The 14,820-nt window shown below is 47.7% G+C and overlaps 1 protein-coding gene across 4 annotated transcripts in view; it reads left to right on the top strand.

Moving 5' to 3' along the window:
• LOC130369787 (phosphofurin acidic cluster sorting protein 1-like) overlaps positions 1-14,820 on the top strand; it is a 39,314-nt gene that overhangs the window by 20,526 nt on the left and 3,968 nt on the right. Inside the window, exons 5-22 of one of the 4 annotated variants that reach the window (XM_056575347.1) lie at positions 1,811-1,955; positions 2,232-2,323; positions 2,568-2,645; positions 3,869-3,928; positions 4,889-5,049; positions 6,890-6,986; positions 7,993-8,073; positions 8,362-8,483; positions 9,293-9,533; positions 9,822-9,928; positions 10,497-10,651; positions 10,895-11,008; positions 11,733-11,835; positions 12,252-12,294; positions 12,395-12,437; positions 12,816-12,957; positions 13,824-14,062; positions 14,467-14,586. In XM_056575347.1, the coding sequence (XP_056431322.1) occupies positions 1,811-1,955; positions 2,232-2,323; positions 2,568-2,645; positions 3,869-3,928; positions 4,889-5,049; positions 6,890-6,986; positions 7,993-8,073; positions 8,362-8,483; positions 9,293-9,533; positions 9,822-9,928; positions 10,497-10,651; positions 10,895-11,008; positions 11,733-11,835; positions 12,252-12,294; positions 12,395-12,437; positions 12,816-12,957; positions 13,824-14,062; positions 14,467-14,586 (2,143 nt within the window). Of the gene's footprint in view, positions 1-1,810; positions 1,956-2,231; positions 2,324-2,567; positions 2,646-3,868; positions 3,929-4,888; positions 5,050-6,889; positions 6,987-7,989; positions 8,092-8,361; positions 8,484-9,292; positions 9,534-9,821; positions 9,929-10,496; positions 10,652-10,894; positions 11,009-11,732; positions 11,836-12,251; positions 12,295-12,394; positions 12,438-12,815; positions 12,958-13,823; positions 14,063-14,466; positions 14,587-14,820 lie in introns of all 4 variants that reach the window. The other 3 variants (XM_056575345.1, XM_056575346.1, XM_056575344.1) reach the window with 3 other exon arrangements.

Below are 14,820 nucleotides of genomic sequence, written 5' to 3'. Positions count from 1 at the left end.
ATTTATTTTATTCATTAAATGTTTTATAGAAATGCAGCTGGATACGTATTTGTCCATTATTTTAGTTTTTTTGGTGAGAATGCTGAATAAATGCATCATGTTTACAAACTCAAGAATAATCATCTGAATAATCGTGATTTCAATATTGACAAATAATGGTGATCATGATTTTTTCCCCCATGATCTAGCAACCCTATGTCGTCGTAGGAAAAACACTGGTGTCACTCGTTAGGCAGAGCCAACACCTGTGTGGGACCTGGGATAACCCCTCTGGGATGAGGGGTAATGGGGTGATCAAATAAAAACAGATTGATTCACAGGTCAATAACGGCTAATTGTCCTTGTGTTGAAAATTATGCAGTATGTGTTTGTGTGACACTCAAACATTATAGTCCATATAGGTGGTTGGGATAAAGGGTGCTCACAAAACAATAAATGAGCTGACTCACCCCAACACAACAACATAAACAACAATAGAAGTAGCACGCTGATGTGACTGTACAGCAGTAACAGTGTTGTCTCTCTAGCAGTGTTGTCACAACGTCTTGTCCAGGCTCGTCTGGGTAACACTATGCTACGCAGACTTCATTAAAGAGGGCGGGGGAGGGACAGATAGATGTAAACGGAGAGTGAGGGGGAGGAGGAAGAGAGACGGTGAGATAGGTGTGACCAGCATGCTGAGGCAATGCATGCCCATAAACATGCATAGATGCAATTGAACATACAATCGATGTGTGCATTACACACACACACACAAGCACAAAATGTAGACACGGATAATACCAAACTTAACCTCAAACAAATGCATGTGATGAAACCAAATTCACACAACCCTATAGACTGGTTTAGGTCGATGCTGCACCCAGGTCACACTCACATGCTGTCTTATAGAAACGCGTAGAAACGCACACATACACACATAGATCTAATGAATATGTTGTGACTTGCGGGCACAGGTGTCAGAGTTCTGAAGGTGAGGGGCTGGTCCAATCCAATTCACACATGCACGCGTGCACACACAATGTTCTCACTCCCTCATTCGTGTTTTCAATCCTGCCCTTTTCTCTTCATCTTTTGCTTTTTTTTTTTGAATTATTATCATCCCACTCTCACTCTCCCACCCTCCATCTAGTGCTTCTTCAGACACCAATTTCGTTTTCTCATTCCCCTCTTGCTCTCTCTATCTCTCTCCTCCCCCCTCCCTCCCTCACTCCCTCACAGTCATTGACATTCATAGTTTTTCCCAACATGGCCCAAGTCCCCTTACACTGAGGTGGCCTACATCAGTGTGAGGTGGTGTATGCATTTGGAGGTATGTGACATGGTGGGGCCCGCCAGTTGCGCTTCACCGGCTCATATACGACAGACAGGTTGAGGAGGTTTGCACATACGTTCACTTGTACGACACGATCTTCAGCTTACAGGACATCACCAGATGCCGCTGAGCTAGTCGTCCGACCCAATGCGGAGCTTTAACGATTCAGCTCCCTCTTACGTTGGCATTTCATATCGGGGACTGCGGCCGGCCCATTGGTCCATTGATCTATCCAACTCGTGTCAAGACCCTGCCACCCAATCACAGCTCAAGCGGCAACAAACGGACCAAACTGGTCGGATCTGCCTCCACGCTCTCTTGTACTACGAAAGTGTCAAAAGAACGAGGCTACAGAATTCGTGACTTTTTCCGATTTTCTTACAGTGATGCAGAACCGTTGAAGCTAGAGACCCAGAAGTGTGTGCCCCCCCCCCCCCCCCCCCCCCCCCCCGGCCAATAATCACCCAGCCCCCTGTCGCTGTGTGCTCCCTGCAGGTGATGCAGCACCCCAGTGAGGGAGCCCAGGTGCTGGGGCTGCACAGCCAGCTGAAGGACACCTCGGTGCCTGTGGCCGAGGTCCGGGTGTACTCCCTGTCCAGCCAGCCCATCAACCAGGAGGGGCCCAAGGCCAAGATGTCCGGTGAGGAAAGGGGGCCCGTTAAGGGGTGGGAGGGTTGGGAGGTTTCCAGTTGGATACTTTCAGAGTCAAGCTGACAAGCTGACTCTGGCCTTGATGAGGTATAGGTTGATGTTTGTAACTCTGGATACGGATTAAATACACCGAACCAGTATGAAGTAGCTAACTCTCTTTCCCCGTTCCCTCTCTCTCTCTCTCTGTCTCTCTCTGTCTCTCTCTGTCTCTCTCTGTCTCTCTCTGTCTCTCTCTGTCTCTCTCTATCCTTCTCTCCCTCTCCAGACCGTTCCCCAGACATTGACAATTACTCGGAGGAAGAGGAGGAGAGCTACTCTTCGGAACAAGAGGGCAGCGACGACCCCGTTCATGGGCAGGTGTGTGTGTGTGTGTGTGTGGTTTAAGTCATTCCTCTTTTGTTGTTCCTTGAGCCTGTTGCCATGGCGACACAGGCAAAGAGTCTGTATAAGATGATGAGTGTCCTTGACGTGTTTGTTGGTTTGAGGCCCGGACAGCAACACAGGGAGGAGCAAGTCGCTTGTCTCCAGAGGAGTGTTAAGCCTTAATAAAGTAATCTAGAAAACCTACCAGAACATCTCTCTGTGTCTGCCTCTCTCTCAGTATCTGTTTGACGAAGAGGACGAGGTGAGGAAGAAGAAGCTGCGACGGAAGCCCCCCTCCAACACGGCCATCGCCCGGGTAAGAGATCCTCTTACCACAGCTCTCTCCATCCCTCCATCGTTATGTCCATCCCTCTTTCTCCATCCCTCCATCATTCTGTCCATCGCTCTTTCTCTATCCCTCACTGATTCTGTCCATCCCTCTCCCCCTCTATCCATCCATCCTTTTCATCTTTCCATCCCTCCTTCCTTCGACCCCTTCCTCCATCCGTTTGTTCACCTTTTCATCCATCCTCTCCTTCATCTCTCTGTCCGTCCGTCACTCTTTCCTTTTCATCTTCTGATCTCTCTATCCATCAGTTCTTCCCCCGAGGTCTGGCTGTGAGTCTGGATGCTTATAATTTGGGCCCAATTCCCCCTGGTAGTAAAACGGAGCTCTCTCTCTCTCTCTCTCTCTCTCTCTCTCTTTCTTTCTTTCTTTCTTTCTTTCTTTCTTTCTTTCTTTCTTTCTTTCTTTCTTTCTTTCTTTCTTTCTTTCTTTCTTTCTTTCTTTCTTTCTTTCTTTCTTTCTTTCTTTCTTTCTTTCTTTCTTTCTTTCTTTCTTTCTTTCTTTCTTTCTTTCTTTCTTTCTTTCTTTCTTTCTTTCTTTCTTTCTTTCTTTCTTTCTTTCTTTCTTTCTTTCTTTCTTTCTTTCTTTCTTTCTTTCTTTCTTTCTTTCTTTCTTTCTTTCTTTCTTTCTTTCTTTCTTTCTTTCTTTCTTTCCCCCCCCTAGAGATAACTACACACTAGTGGAGACCAGTAAATTTGTATTAAATCTGCAACTGCCAAATAGGACAAGGGTGGTATATCACAAGTGTGGTTGTGTGTGCAAGCACACACACACCGCTGCAGGAATCGTCTCGGCCGGTTATAATGGGTCCCTCCCTTGGTCAACACGTGCACACTGACCCAGAGACCACACCATGAAACGCGCACACACTTTTAGTAGGTCACGCAATGTGCAGAACAGAACCCCTTAAAACACACACATGCACATATATATTCTCTCTCTCTCTCTCTATCTCTCTCTCTGCTATAACACATGGCAAATGACATCTGGGATTTCATCAAGGGATTGGCGTTGTCATGCAAGTTATATTAAGGTCTGCTGCACTTCATTGTCATAATTTCCTCCCTCCTAGCCCCATTCACACCTTAGATTTTTTTTGCATAACTCAGCCACCCTCATAGTTGCGCAAACACAAACTCACTCACATTCCCGGGCTCCACTCCCTTGACCCGTGTGTGTGATTCTCCTTCCAGCAACCCAACATCAAGCAGAAGTTTGTTGCCCTACTGAAGAGGTTCAAAGTGACCGATGAGGTAGGCCACTCTTTCCCTCTTTCCTTTCTCTATGTTGCTCTCTATCCCTCTCGTTCGCTCGCTCTCTCTCTCTCATTCACTTACTCTAGCTCACTCTTGCTCTCATTCTCTTACTCTCCATCTCTGTTTTACTCCCCGCTCCCCCCCCAAATTTTCTCTCTCTCTCCCAATCTATTGCTTTCACACCCCTCTTTCATATGTCCCGTCTTCCCACCTTCGCTCTCTCGCTCTTTCGCTCTCTCTCATGGTTGTGTTCTCAGAGGTGTGGGCAGAAGAAGTGACAAAGGCAGCTCGCACTTTGACACTGTACGGGTGGGCTTAAATAACAAAACAAGTGCATGTGAGGGTGTAGGTGCCAGCCCTGTGTTGCCCCCACAAAAGTGTGCGTCTGTTTGGTTTCGGTGGATAGAAGCCAGCCGCCCTCATATTGTTATGGTTTCTATTTTTAATCTGCGGCATTTCGTGCCAAAACGAATGCCGGCTCAAATTATACATCAGTGCCTCTGAAAAGCCTGGTTATGCTACGATACGTTTTGCTATATTTATTTACCAGGAGCGCGTGTCTGTGCTCTGATAACTTCTGACAAATCAATCTTTGCTGTTAATGCTGCTGACACTCACACACATGTACGAGCACACACACAATCACACAGACACACAAGCTAATTAAGAAAATGACTTCCGCGGGAAACAAACAAACAAAGCACTTCTCCTATTTCCTTTTGGACGGCGGGCAATCTTTGTATACACTGCCAGTGTTCCTAGTGCCTCTAATGACATCATCACAGTTTCTGTTGTAATTATCATTAACCCTCGGAGCATCTACTACTGCGACTACCAGCCTACCTACTACTGTAACACTACAGATTTGCAGTGTCAGAAAATGTAACACTCCCATCGGCCCTGGATTTAAACTGACTCTGATTCTACCCCCTCCGGCCCCCCCTGCCCGGTGCTTAGGTGGGCTTTGGCCTGGAGCACGTGTCCCGGGAGCAGATCCAGGAGGTGGAAGAGGACCTGGACGAGCTCTATGACAGCCTGGAGATGTACAACCCTAGCGACAGCGGGCCAGAGATGGACGAGACCGACAGCATCCTCAGCACGCCCAAGCCCAAGCTGAGGTATGCTAACGCAAAGCTAGGGTACGCTAACCAAGAGCCCAAGCTGAGGTATGCTAACGCAATGCTAGGGTACGCTAACTCAAAACCCAAGCAAAGGTATGCTAGCGCCTAGCGCAAGCTAGGGTACTCAAATCCTAATCCCAAGCTAAGGTATGCTAACGCAAGCTAAGGTACGCTAACCCAAAACCCAAGCTAGGGTATGCTAACGCAAGATAGCTTATGCTAACGCTAGCTAGGGTATGCTAACCCGAAACCCAATCTAAGGTACTTTTACCCAAATCTAAGGTACGCTATGCCATTAACCCAAACCCCATGCTATGTAACACTAAGCCCAATTCAGGACTCAAACTCAAATGCGAGCTAGGCATGTTTCTCCAAACCTCAAGATGAGGTACGCTAACCCAGTCCCAATCGTATGGTATACTGACCAAACCCAAATTAAAGATCATCTGCTTGCCCCCCACCGTAATTAAAACGTGGGCAAAGTACGAAGCAAATCGACGTAGTCTTGTGAAGACTATACATGTTGTGCAGCTTAGAACAAAAGCCAGACTCAATTCAGTTCCGCAAAGTGCCAGCCACACCAAGATACTGAAGGGGCATCACAAGGGGAATGCACCACGTGACACGCCAGCTCACTGAAAGCCTTCAGATTCACAGCCCTGTGCACAATGACATCTTGACAGCTGATGGACCACCCCATCCTGCTCTGAGTCAGGTTGCCATTAGGTGCTGCCCTAATGGTCACACAATGTGCGTCGCACCGTTTGATACAAGCTTACTTCGCTTTTTTTTTAGCACTTTGCTGTTAAGAGCTAAGACAATCCTTTTCCTCTTTCGATGAGCACATGTTGTGATTTAATGCAAAAAATGTACCTGCACGCGACCCTTCAAGGTATGCTAGCCCAAACCTCAAGCTAAGGTACGCCAGCCAAAACCCCAAGCTAAGGTATGGTAACACCCACTCTATGCTAAGTTATGCTCACATAACAAGCGCCGAGTTTTGCTAACTATTGATTTTTAGTTTTCCAGAACCACTATGTTATTGGAGATATAATGAGGTTTAACAACACAGGGGCCCTTTTAAAGCAGAATCCACTGGGGTTCTGTACGAACATGGCAAGTAAGAAATGATACAGCAAGAAAGGCCACATTTCACGTTATAATATAGGACAACTGAAATGCCAGTGCTCAGTCCCACACAGATTAATGCACATACACGCACACGCACACGTACACACACGCACTCTCGCATTCACTGCCCATCTGCCAACACCCTTCATGTGCGAAAGTGGGAGATACACCTAAACACACACACAAGCACTCACACATAAAGATTACTAGCACAGTATTCAAAAGGCTATTTTAATATTGAGGACTCTTGACCTGCTCCATTTGCGTTTAAGGTTAAAACGTCTAAAGTTAGTCTGCCCTCTGGTGGACAATATGAGTTACTGCTACCACCTGAAGACTTGTATTATTTTAAAAGCATAGCATGTATACAAATAAAAATATATATATTTTGACCGGAATTTCCCATACCGAATCCTCCAGGTAAAAGACGTTGTTATAAGATTGAATCCAATTTGATATTTACATATGCTCCAAGAATGGTGACTCATCCCTACCCTCGGTGAATCGCAATTGATACATTCTCTGTTATTAATCAGAATATATTCTGACCGTCATCAGAATAAAGTCATTAAAAAATAAAAAACGAATGCTCCATTTTGAAAGTCTGAAGGAGAGCTTCTGTCTGTCGCTCAAACTGGTCTGAGCGAAAGCGTATGGTGCAAGGAACGGTTGAATAGTCCCACTTTAACGACGGTCTTGCTTCCAGGCCGTTCTTCGAGGGGATGTCCCAGTCGAGCTCCCAGACGGAGATCGGCAGCCTGAACAGCAAGGGCAGCCTGGGGCGGGACGGCACCTTCAGCCCGGTACCACCAGCACGCACATACACACAACCACACAATCACGCACAGGCATACATACACATACATCTATGCACTTGTGTGTGTGTGCATGCCATTTGGTGGATGTTTTAATCCAGAGTGTTGTAATACCATAGCATACACTTTATATAATCCCACACAAAGAGTCCTTTTTATGTTGCAATGATAAAAACATTTCAATGTGGCGATGTTAGGGGTTTGATGCCCACATAAAAAGTCATTTTTATGTGGGCATTATTATTATGTTTTTTACCAAATTCGTTTTTTTTCTTTGTCAGAAATCCTTGTTTATTTTGACAATACACAATCAATACTAATCGATCATCGATCAACACCGGTGCACAAACCGCACACACAGATGATAATGTAGTCAGGCAGCGGCTATAGCAACTGTTACGCAGAAGCTTGTGTGTTTCAAACCCCCAACCACGGCTCTGTGGCTGCTGCGCTGCCTCTTTGATCCTCTGGGTGTGGGAGTTTTCCGACATGAAAGAAGTGTTATATTTTTAGGAAGAACGTGACACAACATCACCCAACATTACATAACACCTGCCCTTGTGAACCTAAGGGGGACGGGTTTGGCGATCTAAAGAATGTGTAATGACTATCAGCCAAGGGAGCGGGGGGAAGGGTGTTTTCACTTTTTAAAGAGCCTCCATGGCGCCGATGTGATATCTGCTCAGTCGATGTGAAACCGCTTTAGCTGTGTGGAGTCTATGGCCCCCTCACTCATCTTCACCCTGGGGGGGGGTCGACCTTCACCCTAGGGGGGGGATATCCTTGTCTTTTCTTCCTATTACAACCTTCAAATCCGATTCAGTTATTGAGGGACTTAATAACAAAACTATATAAAAAACATATACACGTATACAAAACACAACGGACTGCGATCCCTCCGGGGCGGGGAGGCGGTCTCCTGACAGTGGCACGTTAATGGCCCCCCCCAGGGTGTTATGGTTACGGGGTGATTGATGTCTGGTTCCTCCAGCAGGGGGAGCCAGTGCCCATGGAGAAGATGAAGCCCTCCCGCAGCCGCAACCTGGACGAGGCCCAGGCCGAGAGCAACACACTGGTACCCCCTACCCTCCCTGTATGTGTGTGTGGGGGGGATACTAGTTCAGTTATTATACTAGTAATGCAATAGATGCACATCGATTTGTATTTATTTAAGTGTGTGTGGGGGGAATAATACATATAGAATATAATTTTATAAAGTTTAATGAATTGAATTGTATGTGATGTGAAGTAACGTATTATTACAATACATACAGAGAATATTTGTGTCATTATATATCTACATCATTATATATCTACATCATTATATATCGACACTGAAAGAAATGTGTGTGTTTGTGCACAGGAGCTGAGCGACCAGGAAATGGTAGCCGAGGTGGGCCCCTCCATTACGGTGTCCGTGGCGGAGAAACCCCGTACGCCCATGAAGATCAGCAAGAACGAGAACCAGCCCATGCCGTCCCCAAGGTAACCAATTCTGTTCCAGAATGTCAGGCAGATTCCCAACTGGGATTACTGAGTACAACTTCCGTTACGTCTTCTGTTACTATACAATTAAAATGACTCTTTAGCTACTCTTTTGATTTGTGATCACAATAAAGTTCTTATTATAAAATATGTAAGGGATAATGTATAGAACGCCGGTCATTATCGAGAAAATAAGCCCCGACAGGGCAAACAGGACACCGACGCGCAGCAGAGGTGTCTTGCTTCGCCATGAAGGGGCTTATTTTTCGATAATGACCGGCAAAGTTCTATTCATTATCCCGCTTATTACACGGCTACTTCCCAAAACGAAACAATTTATTTACAATGTATTCGTTACCAGCATTCATAGTGTTGATCAGCAGAGAAATAGTCTGCCCAAGACGTTGACGTCGTCGCTTAGCAACCGACAGCGCTTGGGTTGATACATATCCCGCTTATTACATTGACAAGTTACCGGACTACGCGCGGAGTGATACCAAAGGCAAAAAGTCCTTTTGTTTACCTTGACAGCGGTCATTATTCATCCGTTGCCAATGAATTATCCAAAAATAATTGACCGCCGGAAGTTGTGAAGTGCCCATGCAAGTGAACGGGACGTTGAAAAGACCTGTATAATAAATTATTATGATGTATATTTTTTAAGAAACATGACTTTAAAGCACTTGAGATATCTTTAGTGCTAACACAACTTCTCCTCACTTGTCGCTTTGGACAAAAGCAAATTAAAAAATGACCAATTTTGACTAAACATCACTGATGGTCTACTGACTCCGCCTTCCTCATCTCAGGCTGGATGGAAGCCACACCCCCAGGCAGAAGCGCGGGGCCACGCCCATGAAGGAGAGGCAGCTGTCCAAGCCGCTCAGCGAGAGGACCAACAGCACAGACTCTGAGAGGTCCCCCGAGCTGGGGCAGACCGCGCCGGTTCTGAGGAAGGCGGTGTACGACCAGCTGAACCAGATCCTGTCCTCGGACTCGGCCCTCCCAGAAACACTGATCCTGGTCAACGGGACGGACTGGCAGGGACAGGTAGTGTGTCTGTGTGTGTTCCAGTGTTAAACAGCTGTGTGCGTCTGTTCCCCTACACTCTTCAGTGGCTTGTATTTGACAACCCTCCAGCATGTTTTGCGTGAGGTTTTCTAAACAGGGTCGTCCCAGGGGAAATGAACTCAACCAAGAGCCTTTGGTTACACAATACTAATGGCTTCATTATAAACACTAGCGTACATAGGTTCTCTATCGAATTAGAAGTCAGCCTCCTGACTGTGGTGTGTGTGTGTGTGTGTGTGTGTGTGTGTGTGTGTGTGTGCCCTGCAGTACGTGGCCGAGCAGCTCCAGATCGGCAGGCAGCCGGTGGTCTGCACGTGTTCGGCGGCAGAGATCCAGGCGGTCCTCTCCGCGCTGCTCACGCGCATCCAGAAGTTGTGAGTCTCTCTCGCTCTCGCTCTCTCTCTTCCCCAACCCCCCCCAGCGTTAATTCTCCACCAATCACCGCCACTCCTCCATCTGGTTTCAGTCCAAATGTTTTGACATCTCTCTCTTGCCTCCCCTCTCCGCCTCTACTCTCGTCTCTTCTCCCTCCTCTCCCCTTTCCTCTCTCCCCTCCAGTTGTAACTCGTCCTCTCTCCCCTCCAGTTGTAACTCGTCCTCTCTCCCCTCCAGTTGTGACTGTAACTCGTCCTCTCTCCCCTCCAGTTGTGACTGTAACTCGTCCTCTCTCCCCTCCAGTTGTGACTGTAACTCGTCCTCTCTCTCCTCCAGTTGTGACTGTAACTCGTCCTCTCTCCCCTCCAGTTGTGACTGTAACTCGTCCTCTCTCCCCTCCAGTTGTGACTGTAACTCGTCCTCTCTCCACTCCAGTTGTGACTGTAACTCGTCCTCTCTCCCCTCCAGTTGTGACTGTAACTCGTCCTCTCTCCCCTCCAGTTGTGACTGTAACTCGTCCTCTCTCCCCTCCAGTTGTGACTGTAACTCGTCCTCTCTCCCCTCCAGTTGTAACTGTAACTCGTCCATGCCGCGGGCGGTGAAGGTGGCGGCGGTGGGCAGCCAGAGTTACCTGGGCGCCATCCTGCAGTTCTTTGTCACCCAGCTGGCCAACAAGACGTCCGACTGGCTCAGCCACATGAAGTTCCTGGTGGTGCCGCTGGGTAAGAGAGGCTCTTCCTTTCTTTGTCCTTTTCTTTTCTTTCATTCCTCCTTATATTTTGTCAATTTTTTTGTCCATACTTTCTCCATTTTATTATTTATTCCTCACTTTGCTGGCCTCCTTTTAAATGCCCTTTCCTCCTTTTTTAATTTTTTGTTCCTTTTCTCTCCTTTCTTCCCACCCTCCCTCCCTCCCTCCCTTCCTCCCTCCCACCTTCGATCTCCACCCCCCGCCTCCTCAACAGGTTCCCACCCCGTCGCCAAGCACCTGGGCGCCCTCGACAACCGCTACAACGCGGCCTTCCTGGACACGGCGTGGCGGGAGATGTTCAACCGATCTGAGCCCCCTCCTCCCTCAGGTACCCCAGAGAGAGGCCCTGGATCAGGGGGCCATCGTAGGACACACACAGGGGTCGCTTGTATCACTAATTATGGACCGGAAGTAACCAAGTCGTTAAGGAAGGTCTTATTTTAATGCAAATGGATGCAAAAATAAGTTATTCATCATGCCAAGCATTTTTATACGTTTGCAATTTACGTCTGTACAAACCGTTTACAAGTTGTAAATGCACTGAATTTATTTCAACAATGGCTGCCAACATGAACCCAAATATAACGATAAAGCCGTATATCATTGGTGGGTGACTGTGTGTGTGTGTGGGTCTGCAGACCAGCTGTATAGAGAGACATAGTATATATGAAGAGAGCAAGGTGTGTGTGTGTGTGTCAGATGGATGCTACGGGAAGGATAGAGAGACATGCAGTATATATGAAGAGAGAGAGGGGTGTGTGTGTGTGTGTGTGTGTGTGTGTGTGTGTGTGTGTGTGTGTGTGTGTGTGTGTGTGTGTGTGTGTGTGTGTGTGTGTGTGTGTGTGTGTGTGTGTGTGTGTGTGTGTGTGTGTGTGTGTGTGTGTGTGCCGACCAGCTGGATGGATGATAGAGGGACATGCGGTATATATGAAGCCAGAGAGGGGGTTGACTCTGGTGTGTGTGTGTGCAGACCAGCTGGATGGATGATAGAGGGACATGCGGTATATATGAAGACAGAGAGGGTGTTGACTCTGTTGTGTGTGTGTGTGCAGACCAGCTGGACGTCGCGGGGAGGATTGCCCAGTACGTGGGTGGAGCCACGGTGACTCACCAGCTTCCTATCGCGGAGGCCATGCTCACCTGCAAACACAGGACGTGAGTGTGCACGTACAAACACACACATTTCACAAACACACACACAGAATGTCATGCACCAGATAATGTGAGACGCTCTCTCTGTGAGAAATGTTGCAAGCCAGTACAAACAGGAAACCGCGCTGGAACCAATGTCGGCACGTGCTCTGTTCTTGTGTACCATAAAAATGTCCCTTCTACCCCATCCATTAGAATGGGATAATAGCCCATATGTTGTGCTTATATGCATTGTTTCGAGAGTATTATTATCAATTGTAATGGTGGATCTTAATTAGTATAATACTTAATTAGCATAACAACGATGTTGACCGCAAAGTAATAGTGGTGTATGAAAAACTCAATAAAATACTTATTATTGATTATGATTAAAGCCTATTCATAATAATGATGAGCGGTTGCGTTCTCTTCCCTCGCAGGCGTGATGAGGACTCCTACCAGAAGTTTATTCCTTTCATCGGGGTAAGTGCATCGGCCTTCGTATTTATTTACTTTAAAAAATAGCCATTCAAGCACTGTGTCGATCCGTGGCAATATAACACATCTATTTAATGGATCACAGGTGGTGAAAGTGGGCCTCATCGAGTCCGGCCCCTCTCCGATAGGTAAGTGTGTTTGCAATGATTAATGGGGACATATTATGCCACCAGGTGTGAGTGTGGTGAACCATTATAAGCCGTTCAGTTAATCTGCCTCTTCTGACATCACAAGTGGGTGTGTCCTCCTAGATGTATAATGGGTAGTTGAGGAACGTTTGCTACAGGTAGACAGATCTATCCAACACACATCTATGTGGACCCGCCCCCTTGTGATGTTAGAAGAGGCATATTTTCCAAACGGCTTGTAGCGGCTAATCACACTCACACCTGGTGGTATAATATGTCACCTTTTAATGAAAAGCAAACTGCATTGCGAGTTCAAGGGGAAACTGGGGACTGCGAGTGTGAACACGTTTTCTGACCCACGTCTCGGTGTCCGTCCAGGCGACGCTGAGGAGGGCGTGGCCGTGAGCCTGGCCGTCCCCTCCACCTCCCCCCCCACCAACACCTCCCCCTCCGGGGCCATCAAGGAGGCGGCAACTCCCCCCTCCTCCCCCTCCATGGGGTCCGTGCTGACGGTGCAGGGGTGAGACTATTGTTTATTTATTTATCGGGGGGTAGCTTGGTGGTTAAGGGCCGGTTGTTTCTCGTTGAAGCCACGCCCTTAACGCACTGGTGTAGCTCGTTAAGGTGTGTTGAAGCAGCAACATGGGCTGGATGTTGGTTAGTAGCAGCTGTTTGTCTTTACTGGTGCATTGGCTGAAGAAAAATGGAACGCGCCCCTAATTAGCTTGATTTCATAATGTTTAGTTGGCCAAACTGCTCCATGTGCAGCAACGGAAGCTGCGGTACAAGATGTACATTTCGTACCCTTCGCTCCCACAACTATCGTAGGCTTGTTGTGGAACTGGCTCACTAGGTGACGAGTGTCGGGGGAATTCGGACGCTAATTAAACGCCTAACATCCGTCTGTGTGACGCATGTCGTTGCCTGAGCAGGCTGGCACAAGTCGGATCTCGGCCCACAACACCATGTAGTGCATCACAGGAGATAGCACGGTCAGTTCTACACTTCAATCAAGTTGTATTATGGATACAAAGGCAGTAGTTCAGGAGGTAGAGCGGGTTGGCTGGTAACCGCAAGGTTCGAGTGTCGAGGTGTCCCTGAGCAAGGCACCTAACCCTAACTGCTCTCGACGAGCTGGCTGTCGCCTTGCGTGGCTGACTCCGCCATTGGTGTGTGAATGTGTGCATTAATAGTCGAATGTCAAGCAATATTGTGAAGCACTTTGGATAAAAACAAAATATAAATGCAGTCGATTGACCATTCATTTGTGCAGTTATATTAGGCACGAGCGGACAAATCCGAACAGAGCCTAGGTTCAAACCACAACCCCCAATCCCCCCCCATCCCCCCCCCCCCCCCCCCACAACCACTTCCTGTGTCCCCCAGAAGCCCCAGCATGTCCCACGGCGTGGATGCCATCGGGCTGCAGGTGGACTACTGGCTGGCCTCGCTGGCGGAGAAGCGGCGGGAGGGGGAGCGGCGCGACACGGGCTGCAAGAACACCCTGAAGAGCGCCTTCCGAGCCCTGCAGGTCAGCCGGCTGCCAGGAGGGGGCGGCGTGGAGCCGCAGGCGCACGTCAGCACCATGGCCATGACGGTGGTCACCAAGGAGAAGAACAAGAAAGGTGGGTGGTTCTTTATTATAACCGCTGTTTTGATCAAATAGGGTTGAGAAAGTGTGTTGAGATTCAGCATGAAGGGCAACCGCTAGAGCAGGTGTCGTGCATAAGACTTGTTATGGGCTGGCTGCTTTTATGCAGCACTGAGCTTTGTACTATGATTAGGCCTCTGTGAAAAGGGTAGATAGAAACCATTATGGATTAATAAAAGGGGGACAGAGCTGGTGGTGAAATATCTTATGATGAAATTAAAATGTGTGTAATTGAATCCTCCATAGCATTTGTCTTTCTCTCGGTTTCTATTGCTGTTGAATTCAAAATAGTATTATTTATCGTTCGTTCGAGTGCAATTGCTGTGCTGTAACTGTTAGGTTGAGTTTGACTGGTCCTCCCTCTGTGTTGTCCTGCAGTGCCTACCATCTTCCTGGGGAAGAAGCCCAAGGAGAAGGACCTGGATTCCAAGAGCCAGATGATCGAGGGCATCAGCCGGCTCATCTGTTCCGCCAAGCAGCAGCAGACCATCCTGAAAGGTAACCCGGACCCACGCTCTAACATGCAGCGGCCATCTTTGTAGTTATTTTTCTTCTACTCTAACAAAGTTACCGTCCCCTATTATACCAGATGGATGCTTTGTTTCTAGGTGTCCTTTAACCTTAACTATCCTATCAGATGGGGTACTTCTATTTGTGCATACGTGACGCTAAATACAGCCATATTTGAGGCGCCCCGGTGGCTTACCGTGTAGAGCGCGTACCATGTAGGCT

The sequence above is a fragment of the Gadus chalcogrammus genome, chromosome 17, assembly GCF_026213295.1.
Source record: "Gadus chalcogrammus isolate NIFS_2021 chromosome 17, NIFS_Gcha_1.0, whole genome shotgun sequence".
NCBI classification, from domain to species: domain Eukaryota; kingdom Metazoa; phylum Chordata; class Actinopteri; order Gadiformes; family Gadidae; genus Gadus; species Gadus chalcogrammus.
Note: the sequence above shows the minus strand (reverse complement) of the source record. Positions and strands in the feature narration are given on the sequence as shown.